The sequence below is a fragment of the Aspergillus karnatakaensis genome, assembly GCF_047715665.1.
Source record: "Aspergillus karnatakaensis strain CBS 102800 unplaced genomic scaffold BJY04scaffold_1, whole genome shotgun sequence".
NCBI lineage: Eukaryota > Fungi > Ascomycota > Eurotiomycetes > Eurotiales > Aspergillaceae > Aspergillus > Aspergillus karnatakaensis.
This window is the reverse complement of record NW_027395713.1, coordinates 1,144,998-1,157,806: the sequence shown is the minus strand read 5'-3', so window position 1 is coordinate 1,157,806 and position 12,809 is coordinate 1,144,998. Positions and strand designations below refer to the sequence as shown.

Here is a 12,809-nt window from a genome sequence, read left to right as displayed (position 1 = left end):
AACAAAACTCTTGATTGAAAAAAAGACAAGACTGCTAGTCCTAAAAAATGCGTATGTGGATATCATAATAGATACAGCCCGTCCGGGAATATGCCGAAAATGCGCCTTGCTATGCCAGTGTATGCGGACGGGAAACCCCAATCTCTCATCTAAGTCCATTGGTTGCTCCTCGGCAACCCGTTGAGCTGTTTAAACTTTGAGTTTGCCGGTTCGAAAACCCCTCATTCATCATCACCACTTGAATCACCTTGATCGAACACGTCCGAGTCAAGCTCTTCCTGGTCACTTCCACTGCCGCCAAACATGTCATCGTCGTCGACGTCGCTCTCCGCCCAGAAATCGGAGTCATCGTCTTTAACTTGCTTCGCCGCCGCGGCTTTCATCGTGCTCTCGTGAGTCGGCATCTCAAACCCTTCCGGGATATCGGCCTTCGATTCCTCCACGCACTTCCGCACAATCTCTTTGTACTGCTCTGGGTTGTTGCGGAGGAGGACGCCTGCGTCGACGTTTGCGGGGGAGGATACTTCGGCGTCATCAAGGAGGGAGAGAATGGAGATGAGGACGGACTCGACGCGTTGAGCGGGCGACCAGCGCTCCGAGGCGAGTTCACCGGACATCTCATCCTCACCAGGCGTGTGGAGGATGGAGATGCAGAGCTTGCCGTCCTTGTAGATATTCGGGTGGTATAGGGGGCGGAGGAAGCGAAATTCTAGAATAACACAAGTCGTGTTAGTAGTCGCTCTTAGATACGGGGCAAAGGGGCGAGTGTACCTGGGGGCGAGTAGGGGTAGTTTGAGGGAAACTTCATGGCGGCCTTGAAGTAACCACCGTAGAAAAGCGACTCAGGGTTGAGTACGATAAGGCCAACAGTCCAGTTAAAGATGTCGTCATTCTTGAGCTGAGAAAAATATCAGTTTCATCGTCTCCGGCGAGAGGATTGTCTGACGCAGGGAGGCATACCTCAATGTTGACCCACGGCTCCTGAGTAAGGGCCTTGAACTCGTTCATTAGGATTCGCTCAGCCATGATGATTGTGATCTGGAAATATCGCTGACGAGGTTGAACTGAGGAGGACCGCCGTGGTTAGAGGGAACAACGACAAGAAGGACCTGAGGGGTGTCCCGGAGGATTGTGTCGTGTCGAGACTGGCGACAAAAGAGGTGTTACGAGGAAGAGCAACGGTCAGAGGAGGAAGAGAGAGAGGGGGAGAAAAGGAAACGAGAAGAAGAAAGGAAAGCAGCGCCTGCAGGTGGTGCCTGGTGAAGAACCTTTCTTGCCTGACGTGATTGATTAATGAGAATCATAAGGTAGAGGCGATCGTGGCGATGATCCGATAGCGGAAACATCCGGGGTGGCGCTCAAGCCTCTCGCCCTCCAGGGCCTTTTCCTGCATCCTCACTCTGGTGAAGAGTGAAGACCTGTCATAGGTCAATTTTCCTTCGGAGTTTCGCCCAGGGTCAACCTTGGAAGCAATGCAAACAATCTGTTTGCTGGATTTGAAGTCTTATCCACCAAGCAAAGCGGGGAGCTTGTCAAGTGGGGATTTCATGCATTAGGTACTCGCTTCGTCTCATTGACCATCTGCCAGATGCCGATACATATTGCAGGGTTACAATGTACAAAAGATAAGCCCCTCACGCGATTTGCGGCCCGTTCTAGACGGAGAACTCCCTGGCCAAGTCGGTGTGACAGCAGGAGGAATGCAAAAGGGCACGGACGGCATGGGCATGACCGATAAGCACTAACCAAACCCCTCTATCGAAGGAATCCCTGACCGTACTTTCAACTCTGCGGAGTGCATGCTATTACTGCATTTGCGCGATGGCAGTCTATACTCGCTGAGGGATGAGTCACGAGAGAGAGTACAATGCCTCTCATCGAAGACAGAGGCTGTCGTTACAAGTATATCTTCAACTCTTGTCGCATCTCACGGTCTCTCGCGCCTGCAACTACGGAGACTGGAGTAGGTATGTATGTATTCCTAGACCGGTAGCTCGTATTCAGGTTTGACCCTGGAAATGGCGTCTTTTGTGGTGGTAGACGGTTGAGTGGCACAAAGTTCCGCTTTCATGGATGACTGACCAGAGGCAGTGACTCACAATCGGTAACTAACTGATAGTCTGATACCCCGTAGACTAGCAATAGTCCTTGCGCAAGAACTCCGCAGATAGACGCAAAATGATAGAGCGACTGAATCAGGCCTAGGCGGTGGAGAAGCACGCAGATATGGCGTCGGCCTCGCTGCCGGTTTGTCCCACTTCTTCCTTACTAACCTCCAGTTCTTCGACTCCTTCCCTCCGCTCCGTCATCTCCTCTTTTCTTTTCTTTCAACTCACCAGCCTTTGTCCATTGTCGGCAGCTATAATTTGGCTTTCATTGTTGCTGCTCGCCGGAGCTGGACTTTAATATTCTCTACCGTATTTATTTTGAATCTCCGGAATTGACATGGTTCGGTCGCCTATCGTTTTAAGCTTGGCTACGATCTAGACCCCGAGCTGGTGACCGGAAAAAGTCTGTTCTCGCCTCTTCTCATTGCCCCGACTGCATTTGCTGTCTGGGTAGGAAAGAGGTGAGCTGTCGCTAGAGGTCTTCGCTTTCGCGACACCTGTCTCTGGCAGAGTTCGCCATGATCCCGCAATGCGCCGGCCCCATTTGGGCTGTGGATGATCTTTCGCGTTGTTTCCAACGAAGGTGGGTTCTATTGAGTACCCGTTGGTAGAGCTACAACGGCGGGGAGCTGACCTTTTCTGCGTGACACTAGGTATTTGCAAGAGATTCTACCGCTAAGCGCAAGCGCTCTCTCGCTTCTCATTATTCTCTCCCACGTCGTGTATTATTACGTTTTTTCGCGAAAGAGCTTCTCGTACAAACTTCTACCGAGCGAGGATGTCGGAGACTCACAGGATAACAGAGCGGCGGAGGAGAATTTCCCGGAAGAGTCCGATCCTATGCTATCGAAAGCGGCGCAGCTTGAACAACCGAACTTTGAACTCGATCGCCCTCGCGGCGAGATCGCTTTTGTGCTCGTGGAGGCGGCGGCCCTCATCGGTCAAGTCGCGGTATTTGTATATGTCCTGTCCACCGATATCTGGGGGGCGGACGGCCGCGTTCCCGCTGCGGCTCGGCTGATCTCTTGGAGCTACCTCTTGTTTTTGGTATTGGTCAGGCTGCTCCTCTCGATCCGCCAGCTTCATTCATCTGCGAGACTTTGGAACCATACTACAACTCTTTATGGGCTACAGTGGGTATTCACAGTCTTTGTGTTCCGGTCTGCAGTCATCTATCCGATCTCAAAACGTGCCTTGATCATCTCAGCCATCGAGTTTTCACTTTCAAGCTTTCTTGTACTGCTTTCCATTAGCACGCGCAGGGGAAATAAGGCCGTTCTCGTACCTCATGAGGACGGTTTGGAGCCGGCTAGACACCCTGTTGCCAGCTTGCTCTCTCTTGCAACCTTCAGCTGGCTGGATGGGCTCGTCTGGAAGGGCTATAAGCAGCCGCTGGAGATGGATGATATCTGGAATTTGACCGCATCTCAAAAGGCCGCCACGGTGTTGGAAGATTTCCGCTGCAGGCAATACAAGGGTTCATTGGTATGGAAGCTGTTACGCTACTTCTCCGGCCCTCTTTTAATTCAAGGAGCATGGACTGTCTTCTCGAGCCTATTCACTTATTTGCCCACTCTCCTTCTTAAAGCCATTCTTGAGTACGTTGAAGATCCGCGGTCAACAACACCGAATGCCGCGTGGCTGTACGCTGTGCTTATCTTCGTCTCCTCCGCTGTCCAAGGTGTAGCTTCTGGTCAAGGGCTCTGGATCGGTCGCAGAATCGGTGTGAAGCTCCGTGCTATTATTATTGGGGAGATCTACGCCAAAGCATTACGACGGAAGGCGGGCCCCACGATTGATGGCACCAAGAAGACAGACGAGGACAAGGACAAGGTTTTGGACAAGAAGAAGAGAGTCTTCTCGTTTGGCCGCAAGAAGAAGAAGGCCGCGACAGACCCAGAGAACGATGACTCCACCAAGAAGGAAACGCAGGAAGAGCCAGAGTCAGCGAACATCGGTACTATTATTAACCTCATGGCCATTGATTCCTTCAAGGTTAGCGAAGTGGGTGCTTATTTGCATTTTCTCTGGGCGAGTGTGCCTGTGCAAATCGTCGTCGCCGTTACCCTGCTGTACAGGCTTCTTGGATTCAGCTCGTTCGCCGGCATTGTTATCATGGTCCTGATGATCCCCGTCAACCTGTTCATCGCCAAGAAGTTCTCAAAGCTGCAAAAGGAAATCTTAAAGGGCACCGACGCGCGCATCAACGCCACCAATGAGATCCTGCAGAACATCCGGATCATCAAGTACTTTGCGTGGGAGGACCGCTTCCAAGATATTGTGAATGAAAAGCGACGCGCTGAACTCAAGGCCTTACGTTTCCGCTACATTCTTTGGTCCGCCGCAGCAACAATCTGGTACGGAACACCAATTTTGATTACCTTCACCTCGTTCCTTCTCTACACCGTCGTTGAGGAAAAACGCTTGACGCCTTCGATTGCTTTCCCAGCCCTGTCACTGTTCTCTCTGCTGCGTATTCCTCTGGACCAGCTTGCGGATATGGTGGCTCACGTTCAGGAGTCTAAGGTGTCCCTCGATCGAGTCGACAAATATCTCAATGAAGACGAAACGGAAAAGTACCACCAGCTTGCGGAAATTGATGATAACTCTGAGCCTAGGATCGCTCTGGAGGATGCCACTCTAACGTGGGGCTCAGGTAAAAAGACACCAGGTGGCGACCAGGATGACACTTTCCGTTTGATTGATATCAACGTGGAGTTCCAGGTCGGAAAGCTAAATATCATCGCTGGTCAGACAGGCTCAGGAAAGACGTCACTATTGATGGCACTCCTGGGAGAAATGAAGCTTCTGCAAGGAAGAGTGCATCTGCCTGGTGGTACCGCGAACCGAGCAGAGCTGCCTGTGGATCCCCGCACCGGTCTGATCGAAAGTGTCGCTTACTGCGCTCAGGAAGCTTGGCTTGTTAACGACACAATCAAAGAGAACATCACTTTCGCATCTCCCTTCGATCAGAATCGCTATGACGCTGTCATCAAGGCCTGTGCTCTAGAGCGTGACCTGGAAATACTCGATGCCGGTGATGAAACACTTGTCGGTGAAAAAGGCATTGGTTTGTCAGGCGGACAGAAACAGAGAATATCACTTGCTCGTGCTATCTACAGCAGAGCTCGCCATCTACTCTTGGATGATTGTCTCAGCGCTGTTGATTCTCACACCGCCAAGCACATTTTCAGGCAAGCGCTGAGCGGGCCTCTCATGTTGGAGCGCACATGTATTCTTGTTACGCACAATATTGCCTTGACTGCCCCGTATGCGGACTTCATCGTTGCTGTCGAAAACGGCAAGATCTCTTTCAAAGGCCGGCCAGACGAGCCTGGGGCTTCCAAAGCTCTTGGTGAGGACCTCACAAAGTCCCGACCGGCATCTCGTTCAAGCTCCCCACCGCCTCGATCTCGTCGTCCCTCAGAGTCCGGCAACACCAATGGCGTGCCAAATGGTACAACTAATGGCGCGGCTAACGGTACTCCCGGAAAGCCGATCCAGAAGGCTGGTCGCGCTAAGACCGCTCTCGAAGAGTCTAAAGCTACTGGCAGCATCAAGTGGGGTATTATCAAAATGTATCTCCTCTCCATGGGCCCTTGGTACTACTGGATTGCCGCAGTTCTTGTCTTTACCCTCCAACAACTCGGATCTGTGTCAACCAACATCTGGATTCGACAATGGGCGAACTCCTACAGCACCGAGAAGGTCAATATTGACAATGAAGGTACCTATGCTGCAATGGCCAATTTCAAGTTTCCGTCGTTCAACGTACGCGGTGTCCCTCGCACTTCCGGAATAGCGACTCAAGTTGGCTCGCAGGCAACCGGCTCGGACAACGATGTGAATGTGGCCTATTATTTGGGTGTGTACGCGCTGCTCGGTGTCTCTTATCTTACCATTTCCGCCGCGAGAGAGGGTGTCTTGTTCTGGGGCTCCCTGCACGCGTCGTATGGTATCCACAAGCGTCTGCTAAACACCGTGATGCATGCTAAGTTCAAGTTTTTCGATTCAACGCCTCTTGGTCAACTCATGAACAGGTTCTCGAAGGACGTTGAGGCCCTTGATCAAGAGGTTGCTCCTGTTGCTATTGGTATGCTTCATAGTTTGGCCTCTGTTATCATGATTGTTATCCTCATTTCGATCATCACACCTGGGTTCTTGATCGCTGCGGTCTTCATCTCGATCATTTACTTTGCTCTGGGAGCTATCTATCTGAATGGATCTCGCGACATGAAGCGTCTTGAATCCGTGCAGCGCAGTCCTCTCTATCAGCAGTTCGGCGAAACTCTCAACGGCATTGTTACCATCCGCGCCTATGGTGACGGACCCAGATTCCTCGTGGACAACCACCGACGCATCAACTACTACAATCGCCCGCATATCTACCTCTGGGCCAGCAACAGATGGCTCGCATTCCGTGTCGACATTGTCGGAGCCCTTGTTGGTTTTGTGACTGCGTCCTTCGTTTTGTTGAACACTGGGAGGATTGACGCTGGTGCGGCCGGTCTGTCTCTGACGTATGCCATCACGTTCACTGAGAATGTTCTGTGGCTGGTACGATTGTACTCTGAGGTACAGCAAAGTATGAACTCCGTTGAGCGAGTCAAGGAATACCTGGAAGTGGAAAAGGAGGCACCTCCGGTTATCGAAGGTTCCCGACCCCCGAGCGACTGGCCTAGTCGCGGTCTGGTTGATTTCAGCAACTACTCTACTCGATACCGCCCTGACCTTGATCCTGTCCTGCGTGACGTTTCTTTCACCGTTCAGCCCGGTGAGAAGGTTGGTATTGTTGGTCGCACTGGTGCCGGAAAGAGCTCCCTCGCACTTGCTCTTTTCCGAGGCTTGGAGGCAGAGAAAGGACAAATCAGAATTGATGGTGTCGATATTGGTAGCATTGGATTGAGAGACTTGCGAGAGGCGATTACCATTGTTCCGCAGGATCCGACTCTCTTCACAGGAACGATCAGAAGCAACCTGGATCCGTTTGGTCTCTTTACTGACGAGGAGATCTTCACTGCCATTCAGCGAGTGCATCTCATCGGCTCGAGTGCGTCGGGCGCGGCAACACCAGTCACTGTCGCCACAATCGCAAACAACGAGCGAGGGTCGGCCAACACGTCCCAGACCAACCTTGCGGCTAGCGGTATCTTGGAAAACAAGAACATCTTCCAGAACCTTGAGAGTCCTGTTTCCGAGTCAGGCTCCAACCTCTCTCAAGGTCAACGACAGTTGCTGTGCCTCGCCCGTGCGCTGCTTAAGAACCCGAAAGTCTTGATGATGGACGAAGCCACTGCCTCGATCGATTACACCACAGACGCCAAGATTCAAGAAACTCTCCGCGAGCTGAAAGACAACACAATCATCACTATCGCCCACCGTCTGCAAACAATCATTGACTACGACAAGGTCCTCGTCCTAGACCACGGCCGCGTCGTCGAATTCGATCACCCTTGGACACTACTCAACAAGGAGGAAGGTATCTTCCAAAGCATGTGCGAAAATAGCGGGAATCTGGAATCCTTACAAGAAGGAGCGAAGAAGGCGTGGGAGCAGAAGCGCCTTGTTGATGACTCTTAGACTTGTCAGACTTATGCATATACATATGTTGTATTATTGCCATGGTATAATCATTGTTACGTTTGTTTCCCTCTCTTTTGTCCTTGAGGCATCTGTACCTATGATGAATTTTGTTGCAAAAAGTTTGGTACATACCTTGGGTCATCTTCACAGGGTCCGAGTCGCTCCAAACGACTAGTTGGGCTTATCCTACACCCAGGATTCAGCAGTGAAGTAATATCCATTTCAATAGACTTTCATTTACCTCGTTTTACCTCGGTTTACCCTCATGAGCGAACATATCAATGTAGTAAACCGGAGTCATGTCATGTCATGTCGACATACGGCCGCTCGATGACGCCAGACCCAGGAGAGGCTGTTTTGTTGCGACACTCGAGGAAGCTCTGTCTTGTCATTGTCGTCGTACTCGATACCTAATTGCCCATGACTAGCGCTTTGGATGACGCTGGATTTATTGCCATCAATCGCTACCTCTATCCTCTCGTCGCCGAGCCCACCCGCGCCACTTCGGGGCATAATCCTTTCTTTAAACCCAATGCCAACAGCCCAGGCCTGCGACAGATGCCATTCCTTGAAAGCTCGCTGTCTCAGCGGACCTGAAGGCAGCTGCTATCGCTGTTATCGCCTCCACCAGGTGTGCACCTTCTCCCGGCGGAGAGGGAAGCGTGGGCCGAAGCCAAGGACTCTCCAGCTCACAACAATCACTGCCCCCAAGAACGAAGATGGCTCATCGCGAGCAAAGCTCAGTCATTCGCATGGCTTGCCAGTCGTGGTTTCGATCCAGCCGAGCAAAGACACCGGGAATAAATACCCAGAACAGACCACTCTTGAAGCCCTGTGCCGGGAGGCTCTCCTCACTCACCCACCTACATTTACTTCCTTCAGTATATGCACCTTCTTCGCACTGGGGCCTCGACTAAGCATGGATCTGTATGGAATTATCAGAAGCCGCATCGCCGAAGCTCCAACCCTCCTACTTGCGCCATACGGCGCAGTCTCTCGTGTCTTCCTCCGCTATAAGGCTAAACAACCCCCCTGCAGTGACAGAGAATGGTCTAGCTGTGCGTCGGCCCTTGAGGCCCTCCGCAACACCAGCCTTACCAAGTCGGAGGATCTGGGTCGATTCCTTTCTCTTGCGCTGGGCCTTGTGACCTTTCATAGACTCGTTTCTAGCGTATCTGCTAGCACGGTTTGCAGGTTCACGCTCTCGCTAATTCGACCGTTCTATTATTCTGGGCAGCTGAGCGATTTGGATATGATGGAGTTGACCTGTCTGATATTTCTTGATACTACTCAGTCTTTGATACGAGCAAGGGTTCCGGTTATTGAGTACAAAGTTAGGGATCCATTTCGTGTTGACCAGCATGCTGGACTATGTGGACCGCTGCTTCCGTTACTTCATCAACTTTGCGTCCTGAGCGCTGCTATAAAGTGTAGCGGCGGGAAGTCAACACCTTCTAGCTGTTTCGATAACCTGAAGCAAGGACTGGATGGCTGGAGTCCTAATATCTCGTCGTGTACACTGGAACGATATTCCGAGAAGGAGGTGTTATTACTTCTTACTCAGGCCAATCTTCAACATAGAGCTGCCGGACTCCTCTTACATCGACTGCAGCACCCATTTGGAGAAGAAGACAAAGACGCAGAAGACATTTCACGATCTATCATCGATGACCTGCAGCATTGTTTGGCTGCTGCTGACCAGCTTCCACCACATATCACTCATGTAATTCTGATAGCTGGAGCGGAGATACATGATGGACCTGGGAGACAGGGACTGCTCTCATTGATTTCGAGCATGCTTGGCTCTGATTTCTACCCTTTCATCGCAAATCTCCGGCTGGTTTTGCGTCGTGTATGGTCAGCCAGAGATCAGAAAAAGACGAGATATCTCTTCGAACTATTCGAGGATGATCTAGAGCTCAGTATTGCGTTATAGCTCGATTAACAGCGAAATAAACAGCGAGTTTGCTAAACCGGCTCGACCTATTCTTAATATTCTGAAGACCGAAAGCATAAGCGTATGGTCATGACTCGCTGGATCAGCTGTGGGGATAGTGAGCATTTCGCCGTGCGAGAGAACAAGGCTATTGGCCAGTCGCTCCATTGCTGGTGATGGCGAGTCAAGTCACGTTTGTAACGAGTGAAAGCCCTCCCCGGGATGAGACGGTCAAATAGGAACCGACTATAGATCTATAGCCCCCTGGGACAGACCCAACTGCTGGGAAGGCGTGCTTACCTTTTGATAAGCGCCTCGCCCTTTATATTTGTAGGTAGCTCATGGATAGCCATAACCAGCACTATCCATGATGAGGGCTAGCGGGTCACGTGTTGGGGTTTAGTGGGCATTACACCACCAGCGAGCAGACTGAGGCAACTTCATTCCAGTCTGAGGACATTGCTGATATCTGAAATCACTTATATAATGGACTCCCCGGCTCAGAGATATACGAGCCAGAGGTGCAGCCGAACACTAGCCCCATCTCCGTGCTTTCGTCGCTATGGCAAGTTCAAGCATCGACCAGGATGCATTTCCACCAGGAACTATCCTACTTCAAGACAGTAAGTCATTATCTGTTCCATCATCTTCATCGCGTATGCTTAGCCTATAGAACAATCCGGCTCCTCCGAAATCATTCTCAGCCCCAAACCATCTGACGACCCTGACGACCCGTTGGTAAGAACTAGCCATGCCTATATGTAGCTCCTTACTAACAGCGCCAGAACTGGACACCTGCTCGCAAAGGAGTCAATTTTGCACTCACCTGCAGCTACGTATTCTGGACATTCGTGCTCATCGACATCAACTACCTGGCCTACAGAGCTTACATAGCCGAGCTCGGACTCACGTACAGAACGTTCAACCTAGCCAGCGGCTGCAGTCTTCTCGGCCTCGCAATAGGATGTCTTCTGTTCGTCCCTTGTGTCCACAAGTTTGGCCGTCGCCCGATCTACCTTGCCAGTGCGATCGTTCAATTCTGCGCCGCGGTTTGGTGGGCGAATTATCATAGTGCCGGCGAGCTCATGGGAGTCAGTCTGCTCGCTGGTCTTGCAGGGTCGATCAGTGAGGCGATAGTGATGATCACAATTGTGGATTTGTTCTTCGTGCATCAGCATGCTCGGTTCAATGGAGTCTTTGTCTTCATGCAGAGCCTGGGTACGACGGGTGGACCGATCGTTTGTGGGTACATCATCGATGGTATAGGCTGGAGATGGATGTGGTGGCTTGTCGCGATCTTCCTGGGGATTAACTTCTTTCTCGTTCTATTCTTCTTCGAAGAGTCGAAGTATATCCCGCCGTCATGGGGCCAGTCTGTATCAACAGCAAGCGACACACCACCTCTCCAAACCGAGTCCGATTCCACAAAATCCGCAGACGCAGACGCAGACAGAGACACCAAAACCCCATCCTCCCCAACAACAACATCCATAGCCAACCCGCTACATTCCGGACCCAGCCGAAAGTCCTACCGTCAACGCCTCGCCTTCGTGACCAAGACCCCAGGATCTATATTCCCCCACTTCTACCAACCACTCATCATCTTCGCCACCTTTCCAGCAGTGACCTACGCCGCAACCGCATACGGAACAATCCTCGCCTTTTTCTCTGCCTCCTCTTCCGCAGGCTCTTACTTCTTCATCTACCCACCTTACAATTTCAGTCCCTCAGCCATCGGTCTCTTCCAACTTGGATCCTTCATCGGCTCAACAATAGGGATGATCACGATGCCATGGCTCATTGACTGGCTGATCATCAAACTTGCGAGGAGAAACGGAGGCATGTTTGAGCCAGAGATGAGGCTTTGGATGAGCATTCCAGCTGCGGGGATTAATTGTGCCGCCATGTTGCTCTATGGGTACGGGCTCGGACGGGCAAGTACTATGTCTACCCGACAGATGTAGACGAAATATGCTAATATAAAATACCAGGGCTGGCACTGGGCAATCCTCGCATTCGCAATGGGCCTATTCGGGCTCGGGTACCTGATTGCTGCGGATGTTGCTCTGACTTATCTTTCTGATTCTTATCCTGAGGCGAGTACTGCCTGAGCAATCCTTTTACCAAGCTATGGACAAAATTAACGGAAAGATAGATTCTCGCCGACGCACTCATAGCCGTAGTCTTCATCCGCAACGGCTTCGCCGCGATCATTCGGTTCTCCTTCACCGATTGGCTTGAGGGTATGGGGATCGAGCATACATTCCTTCTCATTGGACTGATTGCGCTTGTCTCGGTCGTTGTACCGATTTTGCTGCTCGTGTTTGGGAAGAGGGCTAGGGTGAGGACAGCGGAGCGGTATAGGTTTTATGCGAAGAGGCAGGTTGTTCAAAGGGGCTTCAAGGGTTGATGGTGTACTCAAGAGGGGTGGGAAGATGGAGTGCTGGGTGTTAGAGAAGAGTTGGGACTGTGCGATGGCTTGAAGATATATAGGCTGAAGGGTTTTGTCTCAAAATAGACACTCCAGGCGAGGCATCTCGCTAGACAGGGTTTACACTTCGATTCAAAATGATATCCGATAGGTTGAAGCCTGGTTCAAGTGTGACATGCTTGCATATGTGGTCCTTGTATGCAGATAGGACCAGTGAACAAAAGTTCTAAGTGGGTTCTTGAAATAGAAATGCTGAACCCTAAATTAGAGGGCCGTAGATAGTCTCGTAGATGTCTATCTATACTCCAAGTTGCGGTAGTTTCCATCATCAGACGAAGCCCTGCATATGTGGTGAAAGGCTCGGGCTCAGCATGGTATCACGAATCCTCAGGGGCATCTTAGCTCGAATTGAGGCCTATGAGGCCTATAGATAGCCATACATTCCCGAATAATGGAAGTGTACTATATCCTAAGCTCGTCACAGCTGCCCGAAGAGGGACTGAATAGCGACAAAGGAACATGGTCGAAAAACCCCTGCCTCCCTCTGAGCTTATTGAGGTCAAGCCATGGGATCAACCACGTTTTACACGAGAAACCTTTCAGCCTCACAGCCTTGCTATTGACAGCCTGCATTGTCGCTCGAGGCCTTAGATGCCTCTATTGCTGGAGAACCACATACAGCCCGCCAAGGCCTGGAAGTCTGCATGAACCTGACGCAGCCTTTCATGAGCTGCATGGATGTTTCATCTCG

The 12,809-nt window shown here is 51.2% G+C and overlaps 3 protein-coding genes across 3 annotated transcripts; 2 read left to right on the top strand and 1 right to left on the bottom strand.

The window, feature by feature from the left end:
* Window positions 1–221: 221 nt before the first annotated feature.
* BJY04DRAFT_212702 (putative ubiquitin conjugating enzyme (UbcC)) lies at window positions 222–1,026 on the bottom strand (the record flags this gene model as incomplete). The annotated part of the gene is made up of 3 exons (XM_073714665.1): window positions 222–709; window positions 772–898; window positions 961–1,026. The coding sequence occupies 3 exons, from the start codon at window positions 1,024–1,026 to the stop codon at window positions 222–224; spliced, it is 681 nt and encodes a 226-aa protein (XP_073577488.1).
* Window positions 1,027–2,626: 1,600 nt separating this feature from the next.
* Window positions 2,627–7,688, top strand: BJY04DRAFT_212701 (putative ABC bile acid transporter; the record flags this gene model as incomplete). The annotated part of the gene is made up of 2 exons (XM_073714664.1): window positions 2,627–2,691; window positions 2,762–7,688. 2 exons carry the CDS (start codon window positions 2,627–2,629, stop codon window positions 7,686–7,688), a joined length of 4,992 nt encoding a protein of 1,663 aa, XP_073577487.1.
* Window positions 7,689–10,189: 2,501 nt separating this feature from the next.
* On the top strand, window positions 10,190–12,037 carry BJY04DRAFT_225559 (major facilitator superfamily domain-containing protein; the record flags this gene model as incomplete). The annotated part of the gene is made up of 6 exons (XM_073718231.1): window positions 10,190–10,250; window positions 10,301–10,365; window positions 10,413–11,523; window positions 11,586–11,587; window positions 11,619–11,723; window positions 11,783–12,037. 6 exons carry the CDS (start codon window positions 10,190–10,192, stop codon window positions 12,035–12,037), a joined length of 1,599 nt encoding a protein of 532 aa, XP_073577486.1.
* Between the last annotated feature and the right edge of the window lie 772 nt (window positions 12,038–12,809).